The following is a 12,022-nucleotide window of genomic DNA, read 5'->3' on the forward strand; positions in this document are numbered from 1 at the left end:
AGATGGTGGCGGCAGCCGAACCTGGGAAGGCGGCAGAGCCCGAGGCGAGGCGGGGCCGGGGGAGCAGCGCCAGGCCAGGGCAGCCGGGCAGGGGGGCGGGGAAAGGGCCGAGGGACCATGGCTGAACCGCCGCCTCCGCCTCCGGGACCGAACCAGCGCCGTCCTCGCCAGGACCGCCGCCTGGAGCTGCTGCTGCTGCTGCTGCTTCTCCCTTTGTTTCGCTTCAGCTTGGGAAAGCCAGCGGGCAGAGGGGGCTTGGGCTGCGTCCGCCGGGCGAAGCCGGAGAAGCCGAGCGGTGGTTGGCCGGGCTGCGCTCTCTTCGGGGAACTGAAGGAAAGCTCGCCGTCCGCCAGTGTCCAGGAGGAGGACGATCGGTGCTGCGCGGGCTCCCACTCGCAACCCCTGGCGGGGCAAGGGAAGAAGGACAGCTTTTCTCCTGGTGGATCCCTGACCCCACCTTGGGAAAGGAGGACGATCCGCTGCCCGGTTGGCGCCCTGGGAGATCCAGGAAGCGCTTCCTCTTGCTCGTGGGTTACCAACGCTTCCGCACTTCTGCCGGATCCCCCGAGTCCGGCCAGGCTCAGAGAAAGCCGTGCGCGGACTACCTGGGCATGTCTCGTGAGGCTGGCTGTGGCTGGGGTGGATGCCGCGCAGATGGGCGTCTACTCGAGCCCTTCCAATCAACGCCCTAGGAGGGGGGCGAGCCAGCCGGACAATGGGCTGCCCAGTGGGAGGAAGGCTCCCTCCCCAAATCGCCGGGACCCAGCCCCTTTGAACAGGACTGCGGTCTGTATCCAGCGGGTCCACCTGTGTACGAAGCCATTTCGCCGCCTGCAGAACTGCACCGACCGCTCCTTACTGAGGAGCTGCGAGCGCTCCGCCGCCAGAGCTAGGAGAAAAGGCGGCAGTCCCGCCATGCCTTCCTGGTTCCCGATTATGCGACTGGCTTCCTTTTCCCGCCCGGGAGCCCGTCCGCCTTTCTGCAGGTGGTTCACCTTGTTGACCTGCCTTCAGCTCTGCCTGGGGCAACCGGCGCCCCGTGGAATTTCCCTCAGCTGCTGCGCCGGCGAGTGCTGTGGGAGCAGCCCAGAGCAATGCTGCCTTTGTACCTGGACCAGAAAAGGCTGGGCGAGAGCTGCTTCGGCCGTTTCAGCAGCCCGGACAGCTCCCTGTGCTTTTCTGGGAGCCAATCCCAACGTAGATTGGAGAAGGCGCGATCTCCTCTTTTCTTTCCATCCCTTTGACTCTACCAAAGGCTGTTTACAAACTCTTTGTTTTGAGGTGAATTTTAGGAGTCCGTCAATCCCGGAATTCTTTCCCTCCCTGCCGTTAAAACCCACTCATCCAGCTATGCAGAGTGAGATAACCGATTCCAGGTGTGCCAAGAAAAGGAGACGAAGACAAGGGGCGCCTCTGCCCTTGCTGAGGGTTCGGAGGGCAGCCAATCGTCACCCCCTCTTCCCTCAGTATAACTACCAAGTCCAGGTGCCTGAAAACCAGCCTTCGGGCACGCCAGTGATAACGGTGGCAGCCCAAGACTCTGATTCCGGGGAAGCTGGGCGGCTGGCCTATTCCATGGATGCTCTGATGAACAGCAGATCTCTGGAACTGTTCAGCATTGATTCCCAAAATGGCCTCATCAGTACCACTGAAGTTTTAGACAGGGAAAATATGGACCTACACTACTTCCGAGTGACTGCTATGGATCATGGGATTCCCCGTCTTTCTGCCACCACCATGGTTGCAATCACAGTTGCAGACAGAAATGATCATAATCCAGTATTTGAGCAGAGTGAGTACAGAGAGACAATCCGGGAAAACGTAGAAGAAGGCTATCCCATTTTGCAGCTGAGGGCCACCGATGTGGACTCTCCACCCAATGCCCATATCAGATATCGATTTGTAAATGAACAAGCTGCTCACTCTGTCTTTGAGATAGATTCAAGGTCAGGGCTGATCACTACAAGTGGGCAAGTAGATAGGGAGAAAATGGAGAAGTATTCTTTGGTGGTGGAGTCAAATGATCAAGGTAAGGAGCCTGGCCCTCTATCCTCCACAGTTAGAGTGTATATAACAGTTCTTGATGAAAATGACAATGTCCCACAATTTAGTGAAAAGCGGTATATAGTCCAGGTAAGAGAAGATATAAGGCCCCATTCAGAAATTTTAAGAGTTACTGCCACTGATTTAGACAAAGACAACAATGCTTTAGTTCATTATAACATCATCAGCGGCAATAGTAGGGGGCAATTTTCAATTGATAGTGTGACTGGGGAAATACAGGTGGTAGCTCCTTTGGATTTTGAAGTTGAGCGAGAATATGCCTTGAGGATCCGTGCCCAGGATGCAGGACGTCCTCCTTTGTCCAATAACACAGGCATGGTTAGCATCCAAGTAGTGGACATTAACGATCATGCTCCTATCTTTGTCAGCACCCCCTTTCAAATATCTGTACTGGAAAATGCCCCTTTGGGCCATTCAGTAATACACATCCAGGCGGTGGATGCAGATTATGGAGAGAACTCGCGCATTGAGTACAAGCTCGCTGGCGTCTCTTCTGATACGCCCTTTGTAGTGAACAGTGCCACGGGCTGGATTACTGTGAGTGGCCCTTTGGATCGAGAGACTGTGCAGCACTACTTTTTTGGGGTGGAAGCCCGGGACCACGGCTCTCCCTCTTTATCTGCATCTGCTAGTGTCACCATCACTGTCATGGATGTAAATGATAACCGACCCGAATTTACCCAGAAAGAATATTTTATCCGCCTCAATGAAGATGCTGCTGTGGGGACTAGTGTTCTTAGTGTAACAGCTATTGACCGGGATGTGAATAGTGCCATCAGCTATCAGATAACAGGTGGGAATACACGGAACCGTTTTGCTATCAGTACTCAAGGAGGAATGGGATTAATCACCCTTTCTTTGCCCCTGGATTACAAACAAGAGAGGCGGTTTGTGTTAACAGTGACAGCCTCTGATAGGACCCTGCATGACAACTGCCACGTTCATATCAACATTACAGACGCCAACACTCACAGGCCAGTGTTTCAGAGTGCCCATTATTCAGTCAGTGTTAATGAGGACCGTCCAATTGGTAGCACAGTGGTAGTCATCAGTGCCACAGATGATGATGTTGGGGAAAATGCCAGGATTACCTACTACTTGGAAGACAATATCCCCCAGTTTCGGATTGATACAAACACCGGTGCCATCACCCTGCAGGCAGAGCTGGATTATGAGGACCAAGTTACCTACACACTGGCCATTACAGCAAAAGATAATGGGATCCCCCAGAAAGCAGACACCACCTATGTGGAAATCATGGTGAATGATGTCAATGATAATGCCCCTCAGTTTGTGAGTGGTCACTACCAAGGTGTCATCTCAGAGGACAGCCCTCCCTTCACAAGTGTACTTCAGATCTCTGCCACTGACAGGGATGCCCACGCCAATGGACGGGTGCAGTACACGTTCCAGAATGGAGAGGACGGGGATGGGGATTTCATTATCGAGCCCACCTCTGGGATTATTCGAACCATCCGCAGGTTGGACCGAGAAAGCATTCCTGTTTACGAACTTACTGCCTATGCTGTGGACAGGGGAATGCCCCCCCAAAGAACCCCTGTCCATATTCAAGTGTCGGTGCAAGATATTAATGACAACGCTCCGGTCTTTCCAGCCGAGGAGTTTGAAGTCTTTGTGAAGGAAAACAGCATTGTGGGTTCTGTCGTGGCCCAGATCACAGCCCTGGATCCAGATGAAGGACCCAATGCCCAGATTATGTACCAAATTGTGGAAGGCAATATCCCTGAAATCTTCCAGATGGACATATTTTCGGGTGAGCTCACTGCCCTCATTGATTTGGATTATGAGATGAAGCCCGAGTTTGTCATTGTGGTTCATGCCACTTCTGCCCCTCTTGTCAGCAGAGCTACAGTCCACATCAAACTCATTGACCAGAATGATAACAGTCCCATTCTGAAAAATTTCCAGATCCTCTTCAACAATTATATCTCCAACAAATCCAACACCTTTCCTTCCGGTGTAATAGGGAAGATCCCTGCCTATGACCCAGATGTGTCTGATAGACTGTTTTACACCTTTGAACGAGGAAATGAGCTGCACTTGTTAATTGTCAATCAGACTAGTGGGGAACTCAGACTGAACCGTAAACTGGACAACAATCGTCCCTTAGTGGCCTCCATGTTGGTGACTGTCACAGGTAAAGATGATTTTCATTTTTTCAATATATTGTATCCAAGTTGGATTACCTTGAATTATAAAAATTAAACAGCTTGTTTGCTTTTGCTAAATCTATGGAAGCCAGAGATAGGAGAAAGCAAGTAAAGTGACTTTGATAATTATGTTAGCAGATCTTTTATTTATTTTTCCCTAGTTTCCTTTAGGGTGTAATAATTCAGTGGGCACCAAAAAAGCAAGATTTGATTGCTTCCTGTTATCTCATGGCAGACTCATTTCATAATATATTAGACAGAGCCAAGTTCCTGCCCTGAAGAGTTTTCAGTCTAAATTAGATTAAAGTGCACACAAAGGAAGGGAGAAAGGCTGTAAATTGATAAGTTAAACCTGCCTGCTGCGAAGAGAATGGAGATGCTTCCTGCTTCATTTCTCTGTTTCTTTTCATGCAATAGCAATATAGTCAAACCAAATATGGACACTTGGAAAGTTATAATGATCCTCTGTGGCTTTTGAGCTAGAGAGGAAGCATAAGTTAGCAACAAGTGATGAAACTGAGCGTTTGACTGCAGCTTTCTCTGCCTACAAGATAATTGGAACTCGGGAAAAGGCAAAAAGAAATTACTCTGAGGGGGGAAAAAGTATTAACAAGTATTTTTAAGCTAAAAGTGCCATTTTGGATTATGTGTCCCTATTTTGCTACTGGACTAGCCAATAACATGAAGGTGATCAGAGTTTCATATGGATATCAGGCAGATAGATATCATTAAATATTCTTTGGATGGGAAGAAGCCTTGATATAGATTTGAAACCTTGCAATTTGTTCTTAGATGTTATGTTCTCTCTCTCTCTCTCTCTCTCTCTCTCTCTCTCTCTCTCTCTCTCTCTCTCTCTCTCTCTCTCTCTCTCTCTCTCTCTCTCTCTCTCTCTCTCTCTCTCTCTCTCTCTCTCACACACACACACACACACACACACACTTGAAGTATTTGGGTGGCATGAAAGGATTTATCAATTTAAAACCATTTATAACCTGCTTTTTCTCTTCAAGGCAATTAATGCAATGTATTCCCATGATCATATACTACACATTTATTGCCACTTATTCAATGTGTTTGGGAGTTTGGCTGAACAGTTCTGAGCTTAATGCATTGCATTAAATTCCTTAAATAGAAAGGCTGAGCCCCAAAACATAAATTCATAATGAAGATAATGTCTGAACAGTTTCTTCTCCCTAAGGAGCAAAGATTTTTGGAACATGGAACATAACTTCTAGGCACATTTATAGCTCCAGTGCATTTCCTTTTAAGAATGAAGTGCTGGATATATCTGCCAAATGTATCTAAAGCTTCTGTATCAGGTGCATTTTTCAAAAGCCATTGTCTTTCATTTTATCTTATCTTCCAAAAAAGCAAGATAATTTGATTACACCCCCCTCCAGATGACTGAATGGATTCAGCCAGTGAGCCAAATGCTTGAATTATCACTCCTCTTTACTGCAAGAAAGAAACAGTTTCCACCATTAGGTTTCTTAGCAGATTTAGCCCAGGCCTCAACTATCTCATAAGCAATGTTTGGCTTCTTGCTTAGATTTCATTGAACTAACCCTTTTTCATTAAATAATGTGATGAGTCTGATTACCATGGCACGTCAATATTTATGTCTTGACTATAATTTATTCTTTGTCCTCTGCTCACTCTCACTATTCATCTGATTCTATTTCATGTTACATGGAAAATAATCATTTGTTGGTTTGCCTTGTCCATTTTTTCTAAAATCTATTTAGAAAATAGATTTACATACCACTTCTTGTAAATACCAACAAATTATCGTGAGGGGGGGAGGAGAGGGAATGCTGTTAGAACTTTAGATTATCTTTACAAGATATTAGCACTGCATTTATGTAAATACATATATCTCTATAAAATTGGCTTACTTTGGAAATAGCTGTTACAACCACTTCTTACATTACGTCAGAAGGGTTTACACCAATAGCCAAATGCAGTCAGGGAAAATGTATGCAAGACCAAGAATAGGATTCTAATAGCCTGAGGACTTCCAGTTCTTTCCTATAAGGGCACCACTCCATTGTGGTTCCAAGATGTAGAGCAGGGGTGTCAAATTGCCGGCCCACGGGCCGGTTGCATCATATGGAGGCCATGCCCGCCCCAGCTCCAGCAATTCACAATACCTCGCAACACATCACATGACGTGGCGAGTTTGACACCCGTGTTGTAGAGAACTCATATCCTGTTTCCCTTCCAGAAAGCTATTAAGTCCTAGCTATTTCTTTAAGTGGTGGTTCAGTGGGTTAGGACGCTGAGCTTGTCGATCAGAAGGTCGGCAGTTTGGCGGGTCAAATCCCGAGTGCCACGTAACAGAGTGAGCGCCTGTTACTCGTCCCAGCTTCTGCCAACCTAGCAGTTCAAAAGCACATAAAAATGCAAGTAGAAAAATAGGGACCACTCCGGTGGGAAGGTAACAGCGCTCCGTGCGCCTTTGGCGTCTAGTCATGCCGGCCACATGACCACGGAGACGTCCTCGGACAAGCGCTGGCTCTTCGGCTTTGAAACGGAGATGAGCACCGGCCCCTAGAGTTGGAAACGACTAGCACGCATGTGCGAGGGAACCTTTACCTTTACCTTTATTTCTTTAAGCTTTGGGCTAGGATGGAGGATGAGACCAGCATTTGCATTCTTCAGGTAGTGACCGTGTTGCCTAATAGCATGTAAGAGTTTAAATGTTGTTGCATTTTTAATTTGCAGGCTCGGTTGTTAGCTGCTTTGAGATGTTGTATAGAATGTGAGGGGAAATGTCACTTTAGAAAAAAAAATAAGTGGCATGTTTTAAAACTTATCCCTAATGATGCTTAAAAAAAATAAAATAAAAATCCTAGGGTGACTTAAAGAAAGCAGGTGCAAGGAGGTCCTCTAGAAGGAGAAAGAGGAGAGAAGGTTGCATCTATATCTCCCAGCCTTAGTTACCCAGCTGTCTCTAGGGAGTCTTGCATTATTCATGGCTGTCTCCACATCCTAGTTAACTGCCTCCTTTTTCTTCCTGCCATGAGATTAATAAGGGGAAATGGTTGGGAAAAGGCAAGCCCCGGTTCCTTCCGAAGATAGGGGTAGGCCAGGCTGACATGTGCAGGGTAGCCAACTCAGGCTCAATGCTCGATTAAGGTTCCTCAGGGGTTAATTGTAACTGCAGGGTAGTGCAATATTATATTCGTTCCTCCCCCCAGGGAGGGGGGAGGAGGGATAGGCATGGAGGCTGATGATTGGGGAGCCACACTGACCTTTCCAGGAGTCTGCCAGGGTGCACTCAAGTAAACTCAACCTCTGAATGCACTTAAAGCCTTGCACAAAGGCGGGAAGAAATCACGTTTTCAGGCTTTGCATTAAATTCACTCAGAACAACACAGCTCTCGGAATGAGGATGTTATCATTTTTCCAGTGTGAAAATGAGGAAAGAAAAGCTTAAGCTCGGGAAGGCAAAAGGCATGTAGGAGAATTAGGCAAAGAAAGCACCCCTCAGGCTATGAATAGGTGGGGGGGGGGCAGCCCTGTGCCTCTGTTTGGATTTGATAGTTACTCGGGATGCTTTGGCCCTTCCGTTAGAGAACAACCAATTTCTTTGCAGATTTAAATATCTTATTATTGCTATGTTTTAATTCAGTGGGGGTTTATGGAACAGCTTCTGTTCTAATTTGATACAGTGGAAAGCAGGACCAACCTGATGGTTGAAATCAATGAACAATTAGTCAGGTTTAGAGAGAAAGGAAAGGGGGGTTAGTTTGTGAAATGGATCCTAACGGATGGAAATCCTAGCCTTACTGCATTACTCAATTATGCATGACAGTCTTAGATTGTAACAGAAATACATACATTTGCTTGCAAAACAGGATGCGTCAAATTTTTGTTTTCCTTTAAAAGGCAATACTGATATGAGAATGTAGGTGTTTTTTTTAATCCCTTCATTAATTCTAGCCTCTGGGCGTGCTTTGGACATATGGCATCAATTTCACCCCAGTAACCCAACTAGAATTACCATGGTTAGCAGCTAATATGTATATCGATCTATTTCAAAAGAGTGATACCAATTAAGCTCCACTCTGCTTTTGGTGTCATCTATCTAGCTGGGTCACGTAAAGCTGGAAGGCTGGTTCCGATTCTTGGGCCAAATCCAATTCCTGTTTAACTAATGCAGCTACTGTGTAAGATGTGAAGTAGCTCTTGTTTCATTTGCATCCACCTGGCTTTGGCAGATATCTCTAGTGATTAAGAAAATTGCTTGAGGAGCCTATGCCCTAAGGCTCACGCTTGTAGTCCCAGATAAATCTTCTCAGCAGAGATTTTTGATGTCTTAAAAACTATTGGATATTCTGCAATGCAAAATTTATATTTACATAAACACACAAATAAACTTCTATGTAGAAGAAAGATTCATGTAAGTGTTAAAAGTGTGGGAAATAACTATAATGGAGAAAACATAAGCAGGAACAATTAAAATAAAAGTAAATATATGTTTTAAATTACGGCAATCATTCATCATTAATACATTTCCAGGTACTGACAGTTAATATATGTGAGGGGATTAAAAATATTTTTATTTGATGCAAACGATGTATTGCAACTTGTTAGTAAGTATAAATTCAAGCAGGTTTTTGCTAGATTCAAAATTCCTTTGAAAGGGATAGCTGCTTTAAGTTCATTGATTGACTACCCTGAACGTTGCCATTTCTGATGTCAGAATTACGTACAATTATTGTTTTGCATTGAGAATGCTGTTTATTTCTCCTGTGTAGAATGATAAAGGGCACAAATAGCAATTCTGTAGTATAATAGTTAAGGAGTTGAACTGGTACATCATTAATACATTTCCAGGTACTGACAGTTAATATATGTGAGGGGATTAAAAATATTTTTATTTGATGCAAACGATGTATTGCAACTTGTTAGTAAGTATAAATTCAAGCAGGTTTTTGCTAGATTCAAAATTCCTTTGAAAGGGATAGCTGCTTTAAGTTCATTGATTGACTACCCTGAACGTTGCCATTTCTGATGTCAGAATTACGTACAATTATTGTTTTGCATTGAGAATGCTGTTTATTTCTCCTGTGTAGAATGATAAAGGGCACAAATAGCAATTCTGTAGTATAATAGTTAAGGAGTTGAACTGGTACTAGAGAGAGACCCAGGTTCAAATTTACTTTCAGCCAAGGAAGTCCAGGAGACTTTGAGGCAGTTTCTCTCTCTCAACCCAACTTACTCCAAGGGAAGAAAATGAAAGAGGGAATGTTGTGTGCTACCTTGAGCTCCTGAATGATAGACAAGGCATATATTTAAGAAATAAATAAATTGATGACATATAACTTATTGAAAGGTGAATGCTTGATATTGTGGCTGAGCTTTTTCAATCCTTTAATGGTTTAGGCTGAGGAGAGGCTGGGATAGAGTTGATTTCTGGGCCTGTTACAAAGTCCATGTCCTCTTTTGATAACTTCAGTGTCATCCCTCATTCTCAATTCTGAGCAGCATCTTCAGATTGGGGAGCTGTCTGAAAAATAAAACAGGCAGCCCAACCAAAGCTTGTGACAGGGAAGTGTTTATTTATTTATTTATTTATTTATTTATTTATTTATTTATTTATTTATTTATTTATTTATTTATTATTGGGACTTATATGCCGCCCTATCTCCCGAAGGACTCAGGGCGGCTAACAACAATAACATACAATAAATACAGAAGTTAAGATAAAATTAAAATTAAAGGCCTCTGTACAATAAATTAAAATTAAAATTAAAATAAATTAAGTAAGTAACTCTTACTAAGATCATCAATGACATGTAGGAATGTATTCTTTTCCCTGGGGATTTTAGATGACAAGAAGTAGTGTTTGTCCCTTTTTCCTATAACCATTCTGTAAAAGATTACTCATAGGTATTGATACATCTTGTTGATCCATCCTTGGACATCCTTAGACATTGTAAGCCTTGGATGTGAAATCCTTCATTTTTAGGTCTCTGATGAGTCAGAAGAGATGGAGTTGTATCACAGGCTCTGACTAAGCAGATGGTGATTATTATGGTCTATTCTGAAAAGAAACCAGAAGCAAATAGTTGTAGGTTTCTGATTACAGGTGGTACTTATACTCGTTCCTGATCGCACAGCAGTTACAATGCTTATCAGCTAGATAGTTGGTCTAAAGTTGAAATAAATGTATCAATAACACCTATAATCCAAAAATAAAAATACCTACGGTAATGATAAAGATGTCATTACTGTGTGCCAAATAGAGGATAAGCTTTCTTTGGAAGTCAGTATATGTTAAATGTGAATAAATATTTTCCTTGTTTAGATATTGCATCTAGCCATTTAGCAGGCAAATCATTCGTATAATTCTTCATGCAAAGGCTAGAAACTAGATGTTCATCTCCTAAGTGACTGTGGGCACTGAACAGTCCAGTGGATCACTTGAATAATTGCAAGCAATTCCAGCATGCAATCAGCATTCCTTTGCAGATAGAATTCTCCATTATAATAGGAAAATATCTCAGAGAGGGGTGATAATTTGCCATTTGAATTTCCATTTATTACAAAGCAGCTGACATTCTCTAAACATCATTAGGTATGTAGATGCATCAGAATGTGCTTGCTTTCATGCCATCAAAAAAAGCCATATGAATTATTTCACTGGAATCAATCAAGATACCTTAGGCCTGAATTCACCTTCTTTTTATAAAGAGGTCCCATCTTTCAGATTTGCCCCCTTACAGGATGATTATGTTCAGGTACACCTACAAATTACATTTATTTAGGTTAACTATTTATTTATTTATTTAATATCCTGCCTTCAATATTTTTACAAATAAGGCAGCAAACATATCCAACACGCCTTCCTCCTCCTATTTTCCCCACAACAACAACCCCTGTGAGTTGAGTTGGTCTTTGGTAGTGTTCCCAGATTGAATGTTTTAATCTCTGCTTTTAAGGTTTCAAGGGAAGCAGCACTTTAATTAATTAAATTAATATAACACATCCTGAAAGCATCTATCCTGTAGAGTGCTTCCCTTCTAGAAGGTCCATATTAGGAGTCAATTAGTTGTTTATGCTTGGCTAGAAATTCGTGGTAATAGTACTCCTTTATCAAAAACAGAATCTTCTTTGGGGGGAAGTCCAGTGGTCCTGGGTGAACTATAATTTACCAGATTCAGTATATGGAAATTTCGGTGACTCAAAACTAGAATTTCCCCAAATGACTGTTGCAAGAGCCCTGGTGGTATAGTGGTTAGAATGCAGTACTGTAGGCTAACTGTGCTGACTGCCCACTGCCAGCAGTTCGAGTCTCATCGGCTCAAGGTTGACTCAGCTTTTCCATCCTTCCGAGATCAGTAAAACGAGGACCCAGATTTTTGGGGGACAATAGGCTGACTCTGTAAAAACACTTGGAGAGGGCTGTAAAGGACTGTGAAGCAGCATATAAGTCTAAGTGCTATTGCTATTGCATGTGAACTACAGAGAAAGGAACTCATGAGTACAAGTATTTATACAGGATTAAATTTAGTCAACTTTTCTCTGCAATTATTTCTGAACACCTTAGGAAGGCTTGGTGTGTGACTGAACTTGTGCTGCATAAATACAATACAGGTGTAGATGTAGCCAGGGTTCATCAGTTGTCAAGGACGTGTTATTGGAGAGAGAAGTTATGGGAGAACATCAGCCTCCTTGTAGTAAGGCAACAGGTCCTGATTGTAAGTGCCAGTGGACCTAGGTCTGGCTAAGCTAAAAGGCTGCTGTACCTAAAAAGCAGGTGTGGGGGTTGGAGAAGA

The 12,022-nt window shown here is 43.6% G+C and overlaps 1 protein-coding gene across 1 annotated transcript in view; it reads left to right on the top strand.

Annotated features, from left to right (window-relative positions):
- Window positions 1–117: 117 nt before the first annotated feature.
- Window positions 118–12,022, top strand: part of CELSR3 (cadherin EGF LAG seven-pass G-type receptor 3) — a gene marked incomplete at its 5' end in the record, with an annotated part of 103,329 nt that continues 91,424 nt past the window's right edge. Inside the window, one exon of the mRNA XM_081319071.1 lies at window positions 118–4,222. Coding sequence (XP_081175197.1) covers window positions 118–4,222 — 4,105 coding nt within the window. The remainder of the gene's footprint in view (window positions 4,223–12,022) is intronic.

Source organism: Vipera berus (genome assembly GCF_964194415.1).
Source record: "Vipera berus genome assembly, chromosome: 2".
NCBI classification, from domain to species: domain Eukaryota; kingdom Metazoa; phylum Chordata; class Lepidosauria; order Squamata; family Viperidae; genus Vipera; species Vipera berus.